The sequence below is a fragment of the Nothobranchius furzeri genome, chromosome 18 (genome assembly GCF_043380555.1).
Source record: "Nothobranchius furzeri strain GRZ-AD chromosome 18, NfurGRZ-RIMD1, whole genome shotgun sequence".
NCBI classification, from domain to species: Eukaryota; Metazoa; Chordata; class Actinopteri; order Cyprinodontiformes; family Nothobranchiidae; genus Nothobranchius; species Nothobranchius furzeri.
The window spans coordinates 18,584,826-18,611,634 of record NC_091758.1 but is presented as its reverse complement, the minus strand read 5'-3'; the positions used below and the strand labels follow the sequence as shown (position 1 = coordinate 18,611,634).

Genomic DNA, 26,809 nt, shown 5'->3' with positions numbered 1-26,809 from the left:
GTTTGGCCATAACGAATGCCATGTTCGAACATAAGGATGCCCATCGGTACACTTGGTACCAGGGCAGCCTAGGTCACAGGTCGATGATAGACTTTAGTCGTATCATCTGACCTGCGGCCGTATGTTTTGGACACCCGAGTGAAGAGAGGAGCGGAGCTGTCAACTGATCACCACCTGGTGGTGAGTTGGATCAGATGGCAGGGGAAGATGCCGCGTAGACCTGGCAGACCCAAACGCATAGTGAGGTTCTGCTGGGAACGCCTGGCAGAAGAACCTGTCAAGACGGTCTTCAACTCCCACCTCCGGCAGAGCTTTGACCACGTCCCGAGAGCAGTGGGGGACATTGAGTTCGAGTGGGCCTTGTTCCACTCTGTGATTGTTGAGGCGGCTAGCTGCGGTCGCAAGGTGGCCGGTGCCAGTCGTGGTGGAACTGTGGACCAGCTCTATACACTTGCAAGGGTGATGGAGGGGGCATGGGAGTTTGCCCAACCAATCCACATGTGTTTTGTGGATTTGGAGAAGGCTTATGACTGTGTCCCCAGGGGCACCCTGTGGGGGACGCTCCAGGAGTATGGGGTGGGTGGGTTTCTGTTAAGGGCCATTCAGTCCCTTTACCAGAGGAGCGTGAGTTTGGTCCGCATAGCCGGTAGTAAGTCGGACCTGTTCCCGGTGAGGTTTGGACTCCGCCAGGGCTGCCCTTTGTCACCGGTTCTGTTCATTACCTTTATGGACAGAATTTCTAGGTGCAGCCGTGGTGTGGAGTGTGTCAAGTTTGGTGGCAGGAGAATCTTGTCTCTGCTTTTTGGGAATGGTGTGGTCCTCATAGATTCATCCAGCTCTGACTTTCAGCTCTTGCTGGGTAGGTTCGTGGCCGAGTGTGAAGCGGCTGGGATGAGGATCAGCACCTCCAAATCTGAGACCATGGTTCTCGACCGGAAAAGGGTGGCTTGCCAACTCCGGGTCGGGAGAGAGGTCCTACCTCAAGTGGAGGAGTTTAAGTATCTCAGGGCCTTGTTCACGAGTGAGGGTAGGAGGGATCGGGAGATCGACAGGCGGATTTGTTCAGCGTCTGCTGATCCGTCGTGGTGAAGAGGGAGTTGAGCCAGAAAGCCAGGCTCTCAATTTACCGGTCGATCTACATCCCAATCCTCACTTATGGTCATGAGCTTTGGGTAATGACCGAAAGAACGAGATCGCGGATACAAGCGGCCAAAATGAGTTTCCTCCATGGGGTGGCCGGGCTCAGCCTTAGAGTAAGGGTGAGGAGCTTGGACATTCGGGAGGGACTCGGAGTAGAACTGCTGCTCCTCTGGATCGAAAGGAGCCAGTTGAGGTGGTTTGAGCATCTTGTCAGGATGCCTCCTAGACGCCTCCCTGGGGAGGTGTTTTGGGCATGTCCTGCTGGCAGGAGGCCCCCGAGTCGACCCAGGACACGTTGGAGAGGTTACATCTCCAATCTGGTCTGGGAACGCCTTGGGACCCTGTCGGAGGAGCTGGTGGAGGTGGCCGGGGAGAGGACGGTCTGGAGCCCCCTAGTTGGGATGCTGCCCCCGCGACCCGGATAAGCGGAGGAAGACGACGACGATACATATGTGTGTGTGCGCGTGTGTGTGTGTGTGTGTGTGTGTGTGTGTGTGTGTGTGTAATCTGTAAGTTTCTTTTTCTCCCTCTCTTCAGGTTCAGGTGACTGAAACATTTGAACCTGAACTTTTGTGCTCTGAGGATGGTTTTTTAACTGAAGACAATTAGTTTTTGGTTAATGTTTGATATCTGTCTAATTCAATGTATCGATGCGTAGTCATTCAAGTCTGCTTATAATTTATTTGTTCAAATAAATGAGCACATACACTTTTGTGTGTGTGTGTTGGCACGAGAACTCATTACAAACTTGTGCCCGATGAGCTACTATCACGATACCCCCCCCCCCACACACACACACATACACACACACACACAAGCATGAGCATGAACTGTGTATGCCACCCCAACCTAGTTATTTAAGCCAATGTTTCCCGAACATGTTGTAATTAAGTAAATGAAACTCATTTTATAAAAACGTCCTAATGCTGAACCACATCTCACGTCCTGTGTGGTTCATAAGAATTCTTGAACTTTAGGACAATCCTCATGTGCGATCCTCTTAAAGTATATTTATATATAAAATTTACTTACTAAAATAAAGTAATACATCTTAATCTTTAGAGTTAAGAGTAACAATTTAGAGCACCCGTTAACCGAAAAGGGAATATAGTAAACTGAAAACTTATGAGGTATTCGGTTTCCACATACGTTTTGCCCGCCCACCATGTTTTAGCTCAGTGGGTTTCCAGCTGAACCATGACACGGTATTGCAAGTTTTCCTGGATTTGTGAAATGCCACATCTGAGTTGCTGTAAAATGCCTGAAAACCAACAGCACTGAATAAACATTTAGTTATATGTAGTCAAATATGAAATGGCAGAGACACAAACATCTGCGATCAAGTGTGTGTAATGTATTAATGTGGAACACGTGAGAATAAAACATATTTTGTACTTTTTAATCATGTGAATTAGGAAAAAAGAACCATCTGAATGTGTAGGGTTTGGTAAATTGAGTGCTTTAAGAGCTCAATAGATATTACTTCTACTTATGACCAATAAGCTGTGATACTCTATCTAAATATAGAATATCACTGCCTGGTCTTTATTCTGCTTTAATCAGAAGATTCTAGGATTATTTATTAGGGGATTGTACACACTTCGTTTTGCTTCAGAAAAGAGTCCGGTTTATAAAGGTAAGAATTTATTTTACCAACAATTAAAACATGACAAGTTAACTAAACATTTACTGTGATGGATGGAACTAGATGTGATGTATGAAACCTATGTGTGAATGTGATTAGTCAGAACTTCCGTATCTAGGAGAGCTGAGTTCTGGATGTAAAAGAATTTGGTTTGCGTTGAGCTATGAAGTTGACAGAGGTGGAAAGAGTACTAAAATGTCCTACTCAAGTACGAGTACCAATACTTTGATAATTTTTTACTCAGGTACAAGTAAAAGTACTTGCCTAAATTTTTACTCAAGTACAAGTAAAAAGTAATGTAAATAAAATGTACTAAAAGTAAAAGTTACTTAGTTACATTTTTGTCAGCGTAAAGATGGCTACATCAGTGCAAAACCACAACACCAGTTCACAACGCGCTAGTGCGCACACACACGCGCACACACACACACACACACACACACACACACACACACACACACACACACACACACACACACACACACACACACACACTGCAGCATGTTAAAATAATTTGAATGACTAATTTAACTACATTGAACTGCTTTTGTAATAATTGTATCTCTTATTCTTGAGTAAAATAAAGAAACAAGCTAAATCATCACATATCTGTGGCATCAAGGAGCAACTTCTGAGTTCAAACACAGGGATGGAGCACAATGTTTACAACTGAAACAGTATCAGGATGTTTTAACTCACAGAGGCCTGCAGGTCTTCTGTTTTATGAGCAAAGCGCTGAGAATCCGCTTGTTATGAGCGCTAAACGTTATTTTGCCGCTTTCGTGCGGAGCGGTAGGGAAACACATTTCAAACACGGAACCGAATCTCGCTGCCGAACCGAGCAGAATTCTGATGACGTAACACCGGCGCACGAAGGTGCGGGTTCCAACCCACAGGAGAGGAGGGTGAGAGGAGGTGAACAGAGTGGATCACAGAGACTGAACTGATGTTTTTGAGCAAAATTGTACACCCACACCCCCCACGGTTTAGACACGGTGCTCATGCAGGTGTCTCTTTCTGTTCCGACGCTGCGACACGTGTTTTTAATTTATTAAGCCTACAATTTATTTTTACTCAGGAACAGATATTATTTAAAATGTAGCAAATTACAATTCTTTTGAAAAAACTTACTCGAGTAAAAGTAAAAGTACAGAATTTAAAAACAACTTCAAAAGTATAAATGTACAAAAAAGCTACTCAATTACAGTAACGTGAGTAAATGTAATTCGTTACTTTCCACCTCTGGAAGTTGATTATTATCAAAACCACATCAGGCGCAATCTGCCATGTCTACTTCACCCGTTTTCGGAGACCCTCTTGGTGGATCCGAAGGTCAGGGAGATCGGATGACCTCTGTCACCGGAGGGCTGTAGAATACCGTGGCACCGACCCTTCAGTCCAGAGATGTCTCAGGTCACGACAGACGGATGGAACTGCGCGTCTCTGGTGGACTCTTAAGGAGTCTAAACAATATCAGCTCGTTCTGCAGGAACTATTTGCTTTATCAGCTTCGCAGGTGCAAAAAGGTTTTGATGACTTGTCAAAAGCTTTGGTGGTTAAAGAGGTGTTGCTTCAGGTGGCCGGTCTGAAGCTTTCTCTAGAACCGAGGAAAAACCCGAGTAATCTGGTTTTAATGTTCTCATGTTATGATTGTGTAGCCAACCAGAGGTTGATAAATTTGAGGAATATTACAAAGAATCTCAGAAACACGCCTTCTTTGATACAGGATGCTCTGATCTTGGGAAAAGACTGTGTCATGGGTTTAACTTTTCCTTACTTTGTTCTTGTGAGTGCAAATGGTGATGAACTTGTCAAGTAAACATGCTGAAACACATATCAACCAATGTACCTGTAATGTAGCAAGTCCATTACAAAGGCTTTTGCTATGGTTGTAGGATAAATGAAACCAGGCTCAATAACAATTGTTTTAATGTTTATTTAAAAAGGGTGAAGCATTTGGACCTGTAAGAAGAAGAGTTGGTATGAATATTGAGGATTTAAAGTGGTAAATGATTGAAGGTTGGTTTATGCTTGACGCGTCTGTGAGGTCCGCACGGCTCCGCGCGGCAAAATTGCGTCATTTTAACAACCGCGTCCCTCCACCACGCCTCCGCACGGCCCAAAATTTCCGCACCGCGCACCTAGGAAATTTTCTAACCACGCTGACAGTCGGACGCGGAAAAACATGGCGGACCGGCAAGAACTAGTATGGCGGAGGTTCGTAAATACAGACATTTGTATGATTCAGCTCTCAAAGATCACCGTGATCAACATGTTGTTAATAATTCTTGGAGAGAAATAGCTCACACTGTCGGAAAAGACGAGTTAAAAATGTTAAAAAATGCTGGAATGCCATGTTGTAAACAGTAATTTCTATTTCTACTATGGTGTAGTGTTGGATGCATGCCGTAGAGCTCCATGCTGCCCCGTTCAGTTTGGGAGAATATTGGCTCACCGCAGAGACGAGCCACATGAACCATAAATGCTGCAAGTCATCTCGGAGAGGGTCACCGGACGGTGTGGAGATGTTTAAAACCTAAATTGGCTTCACTGGAGGACTTGAATGATCGGTCACAGACTGAAGGCAGAGAGGACAATTATCTCTGCCAGACCCAAACAAAGTCTTGACTCCAAGGCAGCCTTCAAGCTGCAAACAACAACCCCCACGAAGGAAGGAATGCAGACAGATGCTATGAAAACCCGAGTCCCTGGGAGTTGAAGCACCTAAAGAAGGTTCCGGAGCATTCCATTCAGGAGGAATGGGAGGGGTGACCTGTGAAATTGCTCTAGGGAGGCTAATTAGTTTCATTGAATGTTTTTAGGATTAATTAAAGATGTTTCTATTTTTGTATTGTAAATATTTAAAGAGATCTTAGAGATAAAGGTTGTGAGGACAATTTAAGAATATGGAAGGATTGTATTTTTGTATTTACCTGTGTATGGTTTTAGGATTGGTCCAATTAGTCACAGCTCTGTGTTTGTTGGAAGGGTGATGGATGGAGCGGCAGGCATGAATTTGTGTTGCCTAGATTTTAATTTTGTAAAATGTAAATAAAATACATTTGGGTCTGCACTGGACATCGGCCTCCTCAGTATTACTTTTTCCTCCGGAGCGCATGAGGGTCATCCCGACAAGTGCCCTCGGCGCCACAGTACCCATAATCATAATATTCATTTCAACCTTCAGTCATTGAGCACAGATTAATTAAAGCATTTCATTATATTAATTATCATAAGTAGCAATAAGTAGCAATAAACAAATATTTATTTAACGATTATCTAGCTTATAAGTTTTAGAAGTTCATATTTAATTTTAAATCTTTCTTCTGTGAAGCAAGGAGTCTTAGATAAAAGGGTGCTCTGTGAGTGACCTTGAGGAGAGAATGTTATTGTTGACATTTCGTTATTTATGTCAGAGCTACAGGCTCTGAGCTCCAGCTGGTGTGATGGAGGCAGGCTGATTTAGAGGGAACACATACAGTCTCGTGTCTCCTTTTTGACCAGATGTTGGATGGTCAAACAGTACCTAAAACTGACAATTGCTGGACGTTACACATGCATGTGAAGTTCATCTGATCACATCTTTCCACATGAGGTTACATAAGAAGATGTATTGAATATGTATCTGTAAAAAACATTCTGTTGGAAGTAAAGTCTGCAATTTATACTCCTTCACTAAGACAGAACTCGGAGATTTTCTTTATCACGTTCATAAACAACTTTCATGGTAAACGCCTATAAAAATTTCTCAGATCTGGTTTGTCACAGTTTATAAATAACCATTTCAGTAAAAGTGAACTCACTTCCTATTTTAGCCTGTTCCAGCCAGAGCTCCGAGTTCAACAAAAGCTCACAGCTCCTGCTAAATGACCATCCTACGGGGAATCAAACCAGATTTTCCAGTGGAATTATTTTAGCAGCATATGAATTGTTGATTTTTGTATCAACAATTATTTTCCCTATCCACCATCCACTCATCAGACGTGAAACCGTCCGCCAAAGGCCACCTGGGAAGTGTCTTTCCACCAGTCTTGCGTTTGCTGAAGGTGCCTACGATCTTCAGATACATCAGAAACCCACTCACCTGCAGACCGAATCGCCAAAAGCTTCCATGATCCAAGGTGCGTAGACTAAACAATGGCGTCAGAGTGGTTGATATAAATTTGATAACTTGTTAAATTACAGCCAACAAACAGTCACATTTCTTTTACAAGCCCAGACATCACACCTTTCTGAGTCAATTAGGAAACTCTTAAACATACAAAGTCATGTTTCATCAGAGATCATTATCTCATTTGATCTCTCATTTTTTATGGAATATTACATTTTATTGAATACCTTTATATTCTATTGACAGTTTATTAAAAGTAACCACCTATAAGCTGTTATAAATAATACTGACAGACTGTAGAGAGAAGCATGTGAAGCTCTGATAGATTACATCAGCATAATCTAACAGTGGAAAAGTGACGGTGTGTAGTTTCCCTGGCGACAGGGGGCAGTACATACCTAAATCATTGCAAGCAAGCTGTACTTTTGTGTTCAAGTAAGACCTTATACAGATGGTCATTAGGGTCAAAAGTCCTTTGGAGTGCATCCACAAGCAAAATAACAAGAACTCCCTTTCACCACTGGCAACAAGCAAAGAGGTAAATGTTTAAAACAACATTTATGAATGGTGAAAGTTTTGTAAACGTTTGTTAGAAATCAGTAAATGCATTTTATCCTCACCGACTCCCGTAGAAGGAAACATGGTGACTAATACGGCGTCACCCAGGGACTTACTGTTGGCCCACGCCGATTAATGTAGGACCTGATTTTTATGGTTATGAAGCCGCCAGTATTTTTCAAAAGCTGGGCATCATTTAATTAATTTTTAACATTTTGATGGATATTTCCAGAGATTAACGGTAAACGCTACACATTGTCACTTTAAAGGCAAGTGATGGGATGAGGATTAAAGTTAAGCTCCGAAATGGGATTATTTCTGGTGAAACTTTAGCTGTGTTGTGATGCGTGGTCTGTACAGGTTACCCTTCTTGACAATTTAGAACCATTTCTGTGCAGTTTCAGTAATGGTTTGTTAATGTTTATTTGAGTTCATGTAAACGACAATATTACACTGTAGGGGTCCCCAAGGCTCACGCACACCCAGCAACTGAGTCATGGCAGCACATCTGAGACACCTTCTTTGTTACCAGCCTGGGGCTGACCATAAGTCAGCACGATTTTAGAGAAGGGTGACGGTGGCCCGCCCTGTAATTTGAAGGTTGCAGGTTTGACCGCCCAAGCTGTTGCTGTTGTTTTGTTGTTGGCAAGGCACTTTCCAACAAAAAAATGGAAGTGGGGGAGCAACCGCTCTAATCTGAGCAGCTCCCAGACACCTGAGCCTCTCACCTATAGCAGCAGGGGGTGGGTGGGCGTGGCCAGCAACAGCTTATCTGCATTAAAGTGACACAAACCTGAAACAGGTACTTAAATTGCAAATAATTGAGCTGCTGAGGTCATTTAATGTGTAACAGGTTTAGTACAAAGAACTTTATGAATACGATTGAATGTTTAAATATTCAACTAATTATTTAACAAAACTTCTTTAAAAACGGTAAAGTGTGTTATTTTTGACAAACGTTTTTATGTCTGGATATTTATAAGTCAATGACATGTTTTACTCTTTTCTTAGACACATGAAAAGGTCTAATACTTTCTAACAAACTAATAAAATAACTAACAAATTCTAATTGTTGTAAGGTTTTATTTTGACAGTTTTATCAAATATGTATATAAAGAGAATGGAGTCAGCTCAAAAATACTAACACACTCTGATTACTTACCACCAACAGGGGGAGACAAATCACAGCTGAAAACAAAGATCTCCATGTCCCAGAAACACATTTTTACAAAACACTGTTGCATGTTTTGTAAAGATAACCTGGAGGATCTGACTCTTTCCAAGACACACTTTCTCTGTGCTGAACCCCTGGACACAAAGAGTAGACCCATCTTAAACCTGGAGCTGAGTTTCCTTTAATTCTTGTTTCTTCTTCATCTGCAGGTTCATGATGGCGACTGTTCCAGAAAAACATTCCAGATAAAAACGTTCTTTTCAGCTAAAACTGTGGATGTATTTATTTCTCCTACAGGAGCTGCTGAACTTTACAGCATCTTCCAAACACATCCTGTCCTTTCAAGAAACCTGGAGAATCTGCCAGTGAGATCCATTGTTCCCATGATGCCTCTAAAACGACCAACTTCATCCTTTGGTTCAAACAAAAACAAGGAGCACCAAAGTATCTGGGCTATCTAAATCAGATTCATTCTTGCCCAGTGGACAACATGGATGAGAGGATCAGATTTGTTGGAAACAGCAGTAATCATTCAAACCTCACAGCGTCTGATTCATTTACTGATGGTGGAGTTTACTTTTGTGTTCCTGGTCCACAGTGCAGCAGAATCCCTGTGAGTCAATGCAACAGTCTGAACACATGCAGCAAGGCCTCCAGGTAACCTCACTCTAGACTCGTTTAGCTCTGACCCATCACAGATCCTAGTGACACGCCCACCTGCAGACACCTGGTGACTCCAGCAGCTTCTGCCAAAGCGAACATGGCTGTTATCAAGCAAACAATCCTCACACTGCTTTGCTTTCATCTGTGGGTCTCGGGTAATTTAACATTGTAATCAGATCTTTGTAAATTCATCTTATCATTAAACTGCTTTAGAGAATCTCAGCTGAATGTCAGTGAGGAGCTGATATAAATGAGTTTCCATATGAACTTTTACTCTTCTGCAGGTCTAACTGATGACATCATCCAGACCCCCATGGTGGTGAAACACCAGGGTGAAGAGGCAATAACGGAGTGCACACAATCCAAGGGAGAATACCATGTTATGATGTTCTGGTTGAAAAAGCTGCCAGGAGGACCAATCAGACAAGTTGTTAGGAAAAATCCTGACCTAGTTAATCAACCAGAGTTCACTCACCCTTGCTGCTTAAAGTTACTTGTTTACTTGTTGACATTTGAATGTTTTCACTAACTCCTTGTCTGCTTCAGGCACCTGTATGCAGGAACGCCGTTCTGCCAGACCTAGAGACGCCTGATCTATTATCTGAAGAAACCCTTTTGTCACAGGTGGATTCCTGGGACAGAGGGGATTTTTTAACCTGTTATTGTGCATTCTGTGATGTGTGTGTGTGTGTGTGATCTTGTCAATAAATACGCTCAAAAGAGCTTCATCTCGGTGTGAGAGCAAACTGACCTCCGTCTCTGGTGTGTATTTGATTTCTCTCTCACCCTTTGCAAAGTTGTTGGTGTTTTTGTTGTTGTTGGCAGGATTACAATAATCTAAAGAATCTAATCCCTCTGTGTATGCTTTGAATTTTCCGAGGTAACTTGGGGGTAATATAGAAATTACCCAACATATTTTGGTGCCGAAACCCGGGACGCAGAGCCTGCAGTGGGAAGACCGCCTCCGGAGAGTCGCCAGGCGCCACTTCCTCATCAAAGTCCGGGGGGCTGATTTGTTCCATCGGCCGACTGTTTTAGCTCCGCAGACGGACTTTCCATCAACAGGCTCTCGCGCTCGGATTCAGGGCGAGTCTGCTACGCAGAGGGAGTAAGTGAGTACCTATTTACGTGCACCCTTTTATTTTTATAACTAATTGTCAGTGTGGGTTTACGCTGGTGGTGATTTTGCCATCCACGCTTGGAAGACGTTCCAAGCCCTGGCTGGAAAGCTAGTGTGAAAGCTGCTGGATCTTGCCCTGGATCTCCGTTTGCCTCAGTTAAATAGAAAAGAGGAAACGCGAGGGAGGTTGTAATCCCGTCTGTGTCTGCGCGCACATGACATCCCACGACGTGAATGTGGGTTGTAATAAGATTGGATGTGCGAACCACTATGTAAAACTCACTGACGCTTGTCTTGTTAAATATTTCATGGTGCAGAAGGTACCCGAGTTAATCTTCGATTATAATTGGTTAAAAGGATCCAAAACGTTCTAAAATTCACCCCTTGTCAGTTCATGGTTTGTGGGTTGTGTCCCATTCTGGATTGTGCAGGACTGATCACTGTAATCCTGTGGTGTTGTTATCGTTTGTTGCTGGTATTTGAGATATTGATGTCGGCTGTCCCATCACGGACATCGGGTGTCTGTGAAAAGCTGTGCTAAAGTGTTAAAAATCCTAGCTGTGAGTTTTGCTTCAGTGGATAACTGTGTATGCATGTGTGAAAAAGAGGTGTGTATTTGGGTTTTTGAGTGTGTGGATTCTGCAGATTCTGTTCTAAGTAAGAGTGTGTGGCTGCAGCTTTGAAGCTTTAAGCCGGCTCTGCTTGTCTGTCTATCTGCTTGTCTGTCTATCTGCTTGTCTGTCTATTTGTGTGTCTCTGTCTTTCTGTGTGTGTGTGGAGCTGAGTGTGTGGCTTGCCTGTCTATCTGTGTGTCTCTGTCTTCCTGTGGGTGTGTGATAAAACCTGCAGGTTTGTGCTGTGTGTGTGTGTGTGTGTGTATTGATTCGGCTGCTGCCTTGGGGCTTTGAGTGTGTGAATCAGCTGAGTCTGATGTGAGAAGTGTGAGGAAGAAAGGAGAAGGATTTGCCAAATTTGAGCCATTTTATATAAGCATACGCAGTCTGATTGATTGCATTTTTGATACTATACCAGCGCTCATCCAGCCTGCTTTACAAAATTAGTAAATAAAATAATTTAGGTACAATGGGAAATTCTAAGTCTAGAACCAAACTGGAGGGAGATTTAAATTATATGTCCCATAAACACCCAGATAGTTTGAAATTTATGGATAAATGGCAGAAAAAATACAAAGTTGATGGAACATTAAGAGGTTACCAGTGGCATAATTTAGTCGATATATGCAACGTTAAAGTTGCAGCAGCCACTGGCAAAAGGAGGCTGGCTAAGGAAGAGCAATTAAAGATTGCCACAATTTGGCGTGATGAAGCAGATAAACAAATGAGAGATATTCAAATTAGCAAAGACAAAAAGAAAGAAAAAGACGTGTATGTGCTAAGAAAATATGTGATTAACTATCCCTTAGTCATCCTCCACCATATCAGGCATCAGGTCCCCAGCATGGGGCTATGGGGCCTACAGGGGCTGCAGGGGAAGCTGTACCCCCCTCCACAGTTCTGGTGGAGAGCAGAACTGAACCGGAGGAGAAAGCCATGGGCAGTGGTGAACCTCCTGATCCTTCTGTTTTTTCCCCCCATTAAACAAGAAGAGCAACTAGGCGCTAAACCTAAAATGGAGAAAGAGTATCCCTCATCCAGTGTTGTGACACGACAGCAGAAAAGGGATAAAGAGAAATCTGGTAGCTTGCATCCTCATCAGGAGGAGGACTCTGATTGTACTTCAGATGACGAAATCACAGGAGAAGCTTATCCTATGGTTCAGGTCCCCACAAATGACGGGTCTCAGCAGTATGTGTTTAGACCCTGGTCCCTTAAGGAAGCGAGGGAAATCGCTGAACAGGTTACACCTCACACAGATGATCCAGATAAATGGGTCTCAGACATGCTGGAAGTGATTCACTCCTATCGTTTGAACGGGCATGAATTAGGTCAACTGGCTCAAGTGAGCCTTCAAAAACATTGGCATAGAGTTCGAGGCCAATATACGGGTAGACGCCCCAACGGAGCTGTGGCTCTGTATGAGACAGATCAAGCAACAGGGGACCTAACTGGAGATTTAAAGATCCAGTTTGACATTTTATCCACGAACGTAAAACAGAACTTTAAGAAAATTCCAAAACTAACTCAGTTGTCTTCAATCAGGCAAAAACCTGATGAGTCGGTTGATGATTTCCGTTCTAGATATCAAACCCAGTTCAACATTCACAGTGCCATTCCACCTGATAATAATGTAGATGGGGCTTATGTGAGATATTTGTGCTCTGAGCTGCTAAAAGGTTTCCGGCCTGAGATTACTGCACGGATTAAAGAACATTTCATTTACTGGGAATCCTGTACAATTGAAGACCTGATGATAAATGCCAGACATGCGGAGCAAGTCATTCAGAATAAAGATAAACCAAAAGCTCCTAAGGCAGGCCCACAAATCTTCCTAGAAGAAACTGATAGCACAGAGGAGGAAGATGTCTATTATCGGCAGGGCAGCTATAACAAAAAGTTTAATCCTCAGAGGGGTGGTCGTAACAGCAACCAGAGACAATGGTCCTCACTAAACGACTCACAGCCACGCGTTTGTTGGACTTGTGGAGGTCAAGGTCATATATCACGTGACTGTCCTTCCAAGCCAGGCGGCCCAGATAACAGACAACCCAATAGGGGTCCCAATAATGGCAGGAGTTTCCAATTTCAGAGGAACCAACCTAGCCGTGAGCCTGTCAATCCCCAACCGGATCATGCCCGATTTAGACAGGAGCGAGGAAACGACTATCGACAATGACTAGAGGCAGATTCTGATACCTGGACAGAGGAAAATGACGTGGTTGACTGCTGTGGAGCTTGGGAATTACTTAATGTCCTAAAAGAAAAGCCATTTATCAAACTTAATATTGAAGGGCAATGTATTGAGTTCCTATGTGATTCTGGTGCATGTCGTTCCGTGGTATCGTCAGGTGTGAAATTGCCCAGGTCTCAGAATAGCATATTGGTTAAAACTGCTGATGGACAAACCACTCGCTCGTCTCTGTCTAAACCGGTTTTGGTGGATGATCCAGTGACAGGATTGGAAAAAAGAATCTCCCTGGTCATAGCACCAGAATGTCCTTTAAATTTATTGGGCAGAGACCTCATGTCAATACTAAAAATCTCTATTGTCCCAATAAAAGATGGCATGAGAGCTGTTCGGGTGGCTGAAGATTGCTGTTACCTCCATGATCCTACTGGCGTATATTATTCTTTGCAAGTTTCTGTTGAAGCAAATCTAGTTGAAACAGAGCTTATTATGAGAACATTGCGTCCGGTGCTTAACAACACAGCTAGAGATGAAATGGCCTTATCCCAGCTGCATGTAACTATGGCCCTCAGGCCAGAGCAGGACTTACCATATGAACGGGTTTTTCTACCTTTGTCTCCTGTTGTGTTGGCTACCTCCTATTTGATAACAAACGGAGAGTCAGATTCTGCAGTTTCTGTATTACTCCCAACCAACATGAAATCATTCCATGATTTGCCTACTCCCCCACACATTTCTTTGACAAAAGACAGCTCCTCGCGCTGGAAAGATTTAGGGTACATGATTAACACAGCATCGAAGGCTACAGATTTCACCCCAATCCAGCCTGATAAAAAGGATCTATGGCAGTACAGTGGAAGCACTGGTCTCTACCGATTTCCTCTGATCGTCCCACTTCAGTGTGAAACTGCTGTTAACCCTTTGAAGTGACAGACTGACTCTGTGTTGTTATCAGATGAGGAGGAGGAGCAACTTAAACAAATTCCTGAAACACTTTGGTCTGTAGGCCAGACTGATGTGGGCCTTTTAAACTCTATCCCTCCTGTGGAGATCAAACCAAAATCCGAGTTCAGACCAAGAGTTAAACAGTATTCTTTGTCTCCTGAAGCAGAAGAAGGCATTGCTCCGGTGATTTCAGATCTCCTGGAAGCTGGAGTTTTCAGACATTGTCCTGATTCTCCATGTAACACACCCATCTGGCCTATAAAAAAGGCAGATGGCAAAACATGGCGCATGATTCAAGATCTTAGAATGGTCAACACCGCAGTCCAAACACGTGCCCCACATGTTCCAGACCCCCATACATTGTTAAACTCCCTCAAGTCTTCCAGGAAGTACTTTTCTGTGATTGATCTGAGCAATGCGTTTTTCAGTGTTCCTGTTCATCCTGACTCACAGTTTTGGTTTGCTTTCACCTACAAAAACTCGAAGTTTACTTTCACTCGTCTACCACAAGGGTTCTCGGACAGCCCCACTATCTTCACTCAAGCAATCACTAATTGTCTAGCGGACTTTCAATGTTCAGCAAATTCACAAATTCTTGTTTATGTGGATGACATTTTGGTTGCTTCAAACGATGCTGAGTCCTGCCTCAAAGACTCTCTCGCTTTGCTGCAGCATCTCCATGAAACAGGAAATAAAGTCAGTAAATCAAAACTGCAGTGGGTCAAAACCACCGTCCAGTATCTTGGACACACTTTGACGGGTGAAGGTAGGCAAATCCAGTCAGGAAGACAGGAAACCATTTTGAACACCCCAAAACCCCAAACTCAAAAGCAGATGATGCAGTTTTTAGGTCTTGTTAATTACTGCAGACAGTACATTCCCCATTATGCAGAAAAAACTCAGCCCCTTTCTGAAATGATTCATGGCCAACAGATGGAAATGAATGATAAGCTTTCTTGGACTCCCTTAACAGAAGCAGCTTTTGTAAACCTGAAACAAGATATCCATTCCAGCACAACTCTGATTTTACCTGATTATTCTAAACCTTTTACGCAAACTGTTGATTGTAGAAATGGGTTCATGACATCTGTTTTGCTGCAAAAACATGGTGATAAACAGAGGCCAGTTGCTTTTTATTCTAAGAAGTTGGATCAGGTAGCTCAAGCTTTACCTGTATGCGTCCAAGCAGTATCAGCTGCTGCCCTCGCAATATCAAGTTCGGCAGACGTGGTGCTGTTCCACCCTCTAACTCTATTAGTGCCACATGCTGTGGACGTGTTGTTGTTGCAAGGTAGATTGGGTCTGTTATCTCCTGCTAGACATCTAAGCTACACAGCCATTTTAATGTCTCAGCCCCACATTACTATTCAGCGATGTAACATCCTGAATCCTGCAACTTTGTTGCCCACTCCAGCTGATGGGGACCCACACAACTGTATCGAAGCCACTGATAATTTACAGCTCCCCAGACCTGATCTCAAAGACACACCACTTCCTGATAGTTTGTTATGGTTTGTGGACGGATCAAGTTCTAAAACAGAGACAGGCAAAACTCAAACAGGCTATGCTATTGTGCAAGCACCTGACCTCGTGATTGAAGCCAAATCTTTACCATCTCATTTCTCAGCTCAGGCGGCTGAGATAATTGCCCTGACCAGAGCATGTGAGCTGGCTTCTGGTCAGCCTCTGACAGTTTACACTGACAGTCAGTATGCTTTTTCTACTGTGCATTGTTTTGCTAAGCAATGGGAACGCAGGGGGATGGTGACGTCCTCAGGGAAGCCCATTACCCATTCTCAACTCCTTCTCAGACTACTTAGAGCTGTCCTGTTGCCTTCTGCTCTTGCAATCTGTAAATGCCAAGCCCACACCTCAGGGAAAGATCCAGTTTCCTTTGGGAACAGGTTTGCTGATGAGGTAGCAAAGTCTGCGTCCCAAGGCATTTTCGGTTCTTCTGATTTATTCACTGCACAGACAACTGATTCCCTCATTGATCACACAGTTTTGGCTGACATGCAGGTGCATGCCCCAGCTGCTGAAAAACAACTTTGGAAGGTTAAAGGTGCAGCGTTGTCTGCAGATGGTCTCTATGTTGCACATGATAAACCTGTTCTGCCGAAGTCCCTGTTTAAGGCTGCTGCTCTGGTGTCACATGGCCCCTGTCATGTGTCAACAGAGGGGATGGCTCATTTAATTAAGCAACATTTTACAACTTGCAACCTGGAATCCTATCTCAGGCACTTCTGCAGATCATGTGTGATTTGTGCTAAACACAATGCTCAGGGAAATGTAAGACCAAAGAGAGGGCAGTTTCCCCAGGCAAAATACCCATTCCAAATGTTGCACATGGATTTTATTGAGTTAACACAGAGTGGTCCCTACAAATATTGTTTGGTCATTGTTGATGCTATTTCCAAGTGGGTTGAGATTATACCGACAGCAAAGAATGATGCTTTAACAGTAGCCAAAGCCTTATGCAAAACCATAATTGCTAATCACGGCATTCCGGAAGTAATTTACTCCGACAATGGACCTCACTTTGTGAATGAGGTCATTCAGAACATGGCTAATCATTTGGGAATCAAATTAAAAAACCATTGTGCATATCATCCTGCCAGTGCTGGCCTTGTTGAGCGTAATAACGCTACCATAAAAAACAGACTCAGAAAATGCATGGCAGAAACTAAGAAGCCGTGGCCAGAATGTTTAGATTTAGTAAAGCTTTACATGAGAATAACACCTAATAATCTAGGACTAACACCTTTTCAGATCATTTATGGCAGACCCTATAAACTGCCTTTGGTTAACAAAGACTTACAGAAAACTGAAGATGAACTAACCTTGGCTGACTATATGAAAATGATTATTTTATCCAAAGAATCCCAAACTGCAAATACCTGGCCTATTTCTTCTCCTGTCTTGCAGGACAAAACTCCTGCAGTTACACCCGGGGACTGGGTCTTCATTAAGGTCATCAAAAGAAAAACCTGGACCAGTCCCAAGTGGGTAGGACCTTTCCAAGTTCTACTGGCTACTCCCACTGCTGTAAAAATCGCTGAGCGACCCACCTGGATTCATCTGTCCCATTGCAAACTGCTTAAACATCTGGATTAATAGACACGGGTTATGGGGGAAGACCAGCTACAAAGGGGTTTTGGTGTTTAGACCCAAGGCATCTCAACGCGAGGTGAAGAGTACACAGGTACAAGATCCCTAACTCCTAGCGGTCAAACTTCTCGTTAGGAGAAGGCTATTAATCCAGTTGTTTGCATCACCATCCGCAACCATGAAGCTCTCTATCATCTTTTTACTGTTTGCTATGGTCCATTGGACCCTGACGACTGCACACACCACACAAGCAAAGCCTGCTCCTATAAATATCCATGAAGCACACCAAAACGCCTGGTACCACATGGTAAATCTAACCGCCAAAAGACTAGGATTTAATAACAGTTGCTATATCTGCTCCTGGATCCCCCATCATTCATTGGAAAATCCCACGATGACAGCTATCCTCGTCTCCCTGAATGACACCATATGTCTACTTCACGCCCACACCCGCCAAGCCTTTGAGTCACGGGAATGCACCATTCCCCACTGCTGCTCACCTCAACATCAACAGAGACGCTGGTCACGCCCTGCCAGCTATTCTGCATCAACCAACTCCTCCATCTCCAAAGGAATACATCTACTCCGTCTCACAGATAAAGACCCATTCTGCATCTCTGTCTCCTGCTCAAACTCCATGACTCTGTTGGGCAGATCCACCTGCGATGACACTCTCCCCGGAGACGGATGGACTGTGAGATCTCGCACATCTCATACAAAGAAACATTGGTTAACACTTCGGATTACTACCCCTGGTTACATTACCATAAATGTAACCTTGTTAAGCTTTGTAATGACTGGAAGACCCTACTACCCACCATGGAAGACACATGAACATATTCTGGAAGTCCCCTCAATTATGGGAATGGGGACCCCTGAAGGCTACATCTGGAAGTGCGGATGCTCTCTCTATCTGTACCTGCCACGTGACTGGTGTGGCACCTGCAGCTTGGCTCGGCTGCAACCCTCCTCATATATCATCACCGAGGAAGGGTCCGTCTATACGAGGACACCAGAGTCGAAGAGACATAAGAGAGAATTTAAACCTGTTAAAATCTTCCGCCCTTTCTCCAGCGACGACAACCACAGGCCCCTCTACGACGACTCCAAAGGAATCCTCTACACCATCTTTCCCCAGCTGGGAACTGCCAGCCTGATGAAACGTATGAATGAAGTATGGTGGACCCTAGAAAACATCACCACTATACTCTCTGATATGACCTTGTTCCTGGCTGACAACCCTGAGCGACAAGCAATGAAAACTATGTTGATGCAGCACCAACTTGCCCTGGACATTCTGTTTGCCTCGGAAGGCGGCCTCTGTGCAAAAATTGGTGAACACTGCTGCACCTATCTCCCTTCATCACGTGACAACTGGACTCTGATTCACGACCGTGTTAGACAAATCGGAGACTTCCTGAAATCCAATGAATCAACTGGTGGATCCTGGAGTTTTATGAGTTGGCTGATGTCTGGTAACTGGTATCAGCTCTTATTAAAGTTTCTCACACCTGTTATTATTATCCTAGTTATGATTTGCTTAGTTTTAGGCTGTGTGATCCCGTGTTTGAAGAATATGGTAAGCAAATTAATGACAAATACCTTAGTTCAATATACTCTCCTGAGGCAAAAAGAGGAACTTGCAGAAGATGAATATATTGCCTAATAAAGTTGATTTCATTATGATTTCAACAATGTAAATTACAGTTTCTGTAACCATTGTTGTTTGATGTTCTTGTTATCAACTCAGATTAAATTATCCTTTAGATTTCTTAGATTACTCTTTAATATTGTTTCAGTAGTATAATCATTATTATAATCACTTTAGAATTAGGTTATTCATATTGGTGGTTTTTAATTTATTTTGATTAATAATGTGTGATTAAGGTGACCTCTGTTTGAACAGGGGGAATATGTTAGGAAAAATCCTGACCTAGTTAATCAACCAGAGTTCACTCACCCTTGCTGCTTAAAGTTACTTGTTTACTTGTTGACATTTGAATGTTTTCACTAACTCCTTGTCTGCTTCAGGCACCTGTATGCAGGAACGCCGTTCTGCCAGACCTAGAGACGCCTGATCTATTATCTGAAGAAACCCTTTTGTCACAGGTGGATTCCTGGGACAGAGGGGATTTTTTAACCTGTTATTGTGCATTCTGTGATGTGTGTGTGTGTGTGATCTTGTCAATAAATACGCTCAAAAGAGCTTCATCTCGGTGTGAGAGCAAACTGACCTCCGTCTCTGGTGTGTATTTGATTTCTCTCTCACCCTTTGCAAAGTTGTTGGTGTTTTTGTTGTTGTTGGCCGGATTACAATAATCTAAAGAATCTAATCCCTCTGTGTATGCTTTGAATTTTCCGAGGTAACTTGGGGGTAATATAGGAATTACCCAACACAAGTTGTGTACAACGTTGCATTTAACAAACCTCTCTTTGAACCAGATTTTAATGATGGAAGATTCTCAATCATGAAGTCGGATCATTTCAAAGGGAATGTAACGGTGAAGAAACTGGTGCTGGGAGATGACGGCCTGTACTACTGCGCTGTTGCTAGTCCCAAAGCTACACGGTGGTACAATCTCACTCAAATCCTGAACAGAAGCCTCTGTGCTGTCAGCACCTTTTTACCCTTTTACCTCATGTAGCCCAGAGAGATGTAAGATAGCAGAAAACACAGTAACACGGAGAGAAGGCCCCCCACCTGCAGCTCTCATCTCTCCTACTCTGCTGCTGTTTGTGAATCTTCCACAAGATGACCTTCTCCTGCACTGGATGCTAAACAGATTTCTGTTTGTTTTGCTTTTTCAATAAAGACTTGTCATTTCTAACCTATACAGTTAACAGATGTATTTATAATGAGACTAAATCACAGACAAGGGAACTTTTGTGATCAGGTGACTTCTCGAGGCAATTGATCACACTGGTTTTATTTGGGGGTATCAGAGTAGAGGGGGCTGAATACAAAAACACAAGTGTGGGGTTTTGCAGTCTTGAGCGTCTGTTCTGTCCATCTGCAGCTAGTGTTTGGTTCGTCTGATGTCTCTGTGAAGCCCTGTGCTGTGTTCATGTTGCATGTGCACACTTAACTTAGTCACTATGATGCCTGACATGAGCTCCTATGTTGTGGGAAGATCGGTAAATGATAGTTGGATGGGACTGTGCCCTTTTAGGGTCCTTTAGGATCAGGGTTGTGAACCCTTCAGTCAGCTATTCGGGTGACCCCCATCTTTTATCACTGTCAAGCTTTTCACTGCTGAGACTTTTTCTTGAATGTCTGCCACAGTGATGGATGCTGTGTTCTGCTTTGTGGTCTTCTCTCAGAAAGGATAGCCACTTAGCATCACTAGCCACGTTTACATGCGCATATTTAATCGGATTGAATGCCCATTCAGATTGAAAATTCTGCATGTAAACATGTCAATCAGAATATTCTGATCCGATTCGGCCCAATCGGATTGAAATTTCAATCCGATTGAGAGAGGTGGTTTATTCCGTTCTTCATTCCGATTGACGTGCATGTACACAGCCATTCGGATTGTTGGGGTAAAATAATGCCCACTGCGCATGTGTGTAACAGCCAGCGGGCCTCTCCGCTGTTATTTGGACTGCCTGACTTCAAAAATGACGGTGTAATTAACGAGCGGCGGCTTTTAAATCCGACAACAAGCCGTCCCGTTTCAGTAATATTTAATTCAGAACTTGCATTTTGTGGAAGTAAAATAAAAATCTGATTATTGCACAAATCATTCGACAAAGATGTTCAAATCTTTACTGGAAATACGCAGGTTTATCGCGGGGGTTGCAGCGCACGGATCCCCGTTTCTGTCAGCTTTGAACACAGCAGCTTCTGCAGCAGGTGATGGAGACGCGCTTGTAAAGAACACAGGATAATCTGGGTTTTACAGACCTGATTGGAGGCTGATGTTGGGTAGGAAAACGTCCTCGGTTAAATACTCTGGACGACAGTAAAGTCCGTGTTCGTTAAAAGCACGTAAACGCAGATGACCTGAGATGCGGTTCGTTAATGATGAACACAGGCTTCTAAACTTTCTGAACATCTTCTGTTATTTTGTTTGAACAGATTTTTCTCAACAGTTTCAGCTGATCGTCACATGTTATTAATAATAAGCCACAACAGAGCTCAGTAATAAAACATGAGGCTAACCCCCCCCCCCCCCCCCCCCCCGTCCCCGCTCTGCCGCAGCGCAGCGCAACAGCTGTCAATTCAGACCTGCGGACCAGCTGATCAAGAGGCAGACATAACCCTCCCTTATTTTAATCAACAATAAAATGCAGCAAAGCATATATCTGCAGTTATTCACTGAAGAAAACGTAACTTCTATGAGCTAAATAAAAATATTAAATTGAATAAATGGATCAGGAAAGCAGGAAGAATAGTTATTTCTGTTTTTACATTTTTCTTTTCGTTTCATGGCGTTTGTTTACAATTTTTCTTTCGTGAAAGGCAACTCTGCGCATGCTCAACCTATTTAATCGGATTAAATGCTTGGTGCATATGTACGCACGGCATGATCGGATCATTTCAGTTCGTGTCCATGTGAACAGAGATTCGGAAATTCCGATCAACCAAGATTTCAATCGGATTGAGGAAATTTGCCACATGAAAACGCAGCTACTGATGTGTGATGCCTCTTTTCCCAGTACTGTTCAGTCTCCAGCCTTGATGGGTCTGCTCTGCTGTTATTACCCTGCCACCAAAGGTACGCTTTAGCTGGTTGAGTCGAGAAGAGCTGCTTTATTCACCTGGCTGCTCTTTCTCTTATGCATCTCTTTAGGTGGCTGGCCAAGGCAGTTCCCAGTGCTTCAGGTATGAGTCTCTGGCTGTGGCTCTTGGGTCCTGGTTTTCTCATCGTACCTTTCTGGATCGCTGACAGTTGGCTCACTTTTCTCCGTGCTTCTAACCTTCTTCTCATGTTGGGTATTGTTTCTCATGGTTGCTCATGTTCTTATATGAGTAACTGAAGTTTTAGGATTTAAAGTTTTTGAAAGCTGAGATCTTTATTTTTGCAAATACCTAAACAATTTCTTCTTCTATCACAAACATTCAGCTGTTTTATGAACACTCGTTAGGTGGCAGTGTGTCTCCAGTCAGACCTTTACTCGAAACCACTTCTGTGGTGAGTACTACAGCAGAACCAGGAGGAGGATGGACTACGACACCGCCCATCTAATCACGACGTTTGCTGATTCTGTAGTTGATTCAGAAACACGGTGGTAAATGTGCTGCACGTGCATGAAGGGAGACAACTAAATATTATTCTGTTTTCTAGCTTTCTGACTAAATATCAGGAGATCCCATGATGCTCATCTTCTTCTTCAGCATTACTTTTACCACCATGCTGGTTTCAGGTAATGTCCTCTGAATAATTAGAACATTTTAAGTATGTTAAATCTGCTTTACAGTCTGATACAAACTGTTGCTGAATTTCCTAACTTTAAGATGTTTTGAATTCCTTTTCCTGCAGACTCTTCTCCCAACGACCAAGTGCATCAGTCTCCACCAGAAATGTTCAACACATTAAACAGTGAAGCCGAAATTCAGTGTTTTCACAACAGTAGCTACAACACAATCCTCTGGTACAAACAGTCAAACAGAGACATGCAGCTCCTGGGATACATGTATGTAAGCTCTATAAATCTAGAGACAGGAGTGAATGTGAACATTGGAGGGAGCACAAATAAAGGAGAAAAGTGCACGTTGTTAATCAAAGAACTCAGCCTGAACAGCAGTGGAGTTTACTTCTGTGCTGCTAGTTAACACAGTGCTCCACAACACAGCTTCTCAATACAAAAACCTTCTGATTAAACTGTTTTCACTTTGTATGACAGCTCTCAGCCACTGCTGCACCTGCATGCTAACCAATGTTGGCTTTTCATCTGATTTAATCAAGGATCAGAATGGGAGGTTCTCATGTAGCGATGGCTTCAACCCTCCTTCCTTTGTTTTTAGATGGCAGCGAGCTTCACCAGCAGCATTTCAGCACCACCACATGATGGCCCTGATCCTCCTCACATGTGTGCTCCTGTCTTTGTGGCTTCGAGGTAGAAGAGCTTATGGAGAACGTGTTTTTCTTATGATTATATGATAAATGTTTCAGTTTAGACTGTTATGAGTCTTTCTCTTCCTGTGGAGCTAACATGAAGATGACACATTGCCTACAGCAGAGGTAACTTTACCTGCAAGCAGATAAATCATGTTAAACTTTGTGTTTTCCTCTAACAGGTCATTGCCAAGATGTGATTCAGATCCCTGAAGTCAGCTGGACTGATGTTACCAAGTCTGCTGAGATGAACTGCAGCCACAACAGAGATAAAAGCTACAACCAAATGTACTGGTACAGACAGCGTCCAGGGGAGACCATGACCCTGATCGTGTTCACGGTGTTTGGTGGGAAGCCCGACTACGGCCAGAGCTCTCAGAGCAAATACTCAGCAGTCAAAGACAGCATAGAGACCGGCGCTCTGACTGTGAAGAACGTGCAGCCTGATGACAGAGGGCTGTACTTCTGTGCTGTCAGTAAACACAGTGATGTGAGAAGAGGGAACAGCTGAACAAAAACCTGACTTCTAATTTATCTGTCTGATGCTTTTAATATTAAACTGGCTGATTTTATTCCAGTAGAGGGCGCTGGAGCTCCAGAAGGACTTTTGTCATATTTGGCAAGGTGGTTTGGTGGAGTTGTAGATGCTTTTATGTGTTCACTATGCCTGCAAATATGTACTTTTTGTTATTAGTAATTCATATTACGAATTCAGAAATCTGACATATTCCACTCATTTAAAATCCTTTTTTGAAGCTGTTTGAGTCCTGAAACACCTTTTTAGAAAATTCAGAGACAAAGTCCACAATCTCTTCTAACCAAGTCCTCTTATGCTTAACCTGTTTAACCCTAACGCCCCCCAATTGGGGGCCTCTACAGTGTCATGTCCCAAATATCTACAACTGTCCACATTCTCCAAACACAACTAAAACCACAATCAAACAGCCCAGATGGGAAACAAGGCAATTTTAAATAGTAATAAATTAAGATACAATGATATTTGAGCTTTATTTTAGAAGAGCATCTGGCCTTCAGTGGCGTCTGCTGGGAAAAAAAACCTTGAACAAGTTTAGCTGAGGATCCCTGGAATAAATAAAACAATAGACTAAATTTTCTAAATGGAATTTGAACTCACAACCTCCATCCTGTCAGCACTTTCACACAGGGCAGCTCTTCTAAAACAAAGTTCAAGTATTATTTTATCCTAATGTATCAAAATCCAAAAATAGCTTTGTTTACAATCTAAACTGTTTTGATTGTAGCTGTGCTTGGGGAATGCAAACAATCACTGACACTTGGGACATGAAACTCCAAAGGCCCCCAATTGGGAGGTGCCAGGGGACAAAGAAAAAAGGCCTAGGGCCTAAAGGGTCCAATTAATCTTGTGATTTTCCCCTTAAAAACCAAGAATGATAACTTCTCCCATGTGTCTCTCACAGGTACTCTCTCACTCCTTGTCTGAAAACTCAAACCTCTGCATCCTGCTTCTCAGTCTCAAATTGGCCGTTTGCTCTCAGTCGCCCGCCTGTTCACCTGCAGTCCCTCTCTTGTGCCTCTCACCCTTATAAAATCTTTTCTCCCGCTGGATAAACCCTGGTGCTAGGACTCCCCACCCCTCTAAACTCATTAAATCCACCACTAACTTCGTTCTGCTTTCAGATTCTCCTCTGAATCAGGAATCCTATCATATATTTTGTAAATGAACTTAGTTATCTTATCCCTTTGTCAGCTTGACTGATTCTGCATGAGGATCAGGAAATTTACTAAACCCTTTTCTACAGGTTCTCTACAAGTACACCACTGATACTCAGCGCAAAAAAATCAATAAATTCTTCCATCAAATCTCAAAGCTTCATTCAGCTGTTTTATGAACACTCGTTAGGTGGCACTGTGTCTCCAGTCAGATCTCGACTCCAAACCACCTCTGTGGTGAGGACTACAGCAGAACCAGGAGGAGGATCGACTACGACACCGCCCATCTAATCGTGATGTTTGCTGGTTCTGTAGATGATTCAGAAACAAGGTGGTAAACGATCAATGTGCTGCTGGTGAAGAGAGACAACTGCATACAGTTCTGTTTTCTAGTTTTGTAACTAAAGGAGAGCCCATGATGCTCAGTAAAGCTGGAGGAGAAGTGGGGTTGTGGATGTACTCTGTCCAAATCATCAAAGTTCATCCACAGCACCCCACTTCTCCTTCAGGGCTTTACATGCACAAGCACCGTCATACGTTGGTGATCTTCTCACCTCTTTCTTATTCATTTTCTCATTCCCTTTCCTCATTTCTTTAATCACAATATTTATCTCATTTTTATATTTTTAAATTATTTAGAAAATATTTTTAAGATATTATTTTATTTATTTATTTCATTTCGTTCTTATGAAGCACCTCGTGATTTTTATCTTGAGAGGCGCTATATAAAAATCGTTTCTTCTTCTTCTGCATAACTTTTACCGCCATGCTGGTTTCCTCAGATGAATTAGAACATTTTAAAGTCTAAACTGTTTAATTATTAAATTAAATCTGTATTGCGGAGTGACATAAACTGTTGTTCTTGTTTCTGAATTTCTCATTTTTAGGATGATTTGATTTCCTTCTCCTGCAGACTCATCTCCCAACGACCACCAGAAATGTGCAACGCATCGATCAGTGAAGCCAAAATTAATTTGACGACAGAATTTCATCAAGCAGGAGGCAGACCAACAACAACACCTCCCATCTCGTCATGACGACACATTTGCTGATTCTGGATTTGACTCAGAAACAAGGATGCAAAAGATAATTTTACTGCTGCTTCCTACAGAGCAACAACAGAATATCAACACTATTTTCAACTGTTACTTTATTCTTTTCTACATAATTTTTATTTGAAGAAAACAAAATGCTTCTGTTTTTTCTGACTTTTACATTCAAAACCATGCTGGCTTCAGGTACATTTTTTTCAAATTGATTTTATAAAATGTATTAGCTGCATTAATAGTATGAAAAAAACAACCTTTTAATTTTCTTGATTCACCAGTATTAGAGCTTATGCAGATAATACCATTAATACATTTGTTTTGTTGCAGGTTCTGTTTCCAGTGACAGAGTCATTCAGGAACCACCTGAAGTCGTCACACCACCTGACGAAACTCCCCAAATTACATGTCGACACTTTGTTGATAGCTTTAACACAATCCTCTGGTACAAACAGTCAAACAGAGTCATGCAGCTCCTGGGATACCGGATAATGGACTCTGAATTTTTAGAGAATGGCGTGAATGTGAAGACTGGAGGGAGCACAAATAAAGGAGAAAAGTGCACGTTAACGATCAGAGAACTCAGCCTGAACAGCAGTGGAGTTTACTTCTGTGCTGCTAGTTTACACAGTGCTCCACAACACAGCTTCTCAATACAAAAACCTCCTGATTAAACTGTTTTCACTTTGTATGACAGCTCTCAGCCACTGCTGCACCTGCATGCTAACCAATGTTGGCTT

The 26,809-nt window shown here is 42.8% G+C and overlaps 1 gene segment (V, D, J or C); it reads left to right on the top strand.

The window, feature by feature from the left end:
* The first annotated feature begins 21,455 nt into the window (after positions 1 to 21,455).
* Positions 21,456 to 25,237, top strand: LOC107392028 (T cell receptor beta variable 6-1-like). The segment is given in 3 exon segments: positions 21,456 to 22,639; positions 22,756 to 23,332; positions 23,514 to 25,237. Coding segments are annotated over 2 exon segments (549 nt in total).
* The last annotated feature ends 1,572 nt before the right edge of the window (positions 25,238 to 26,809 follow it).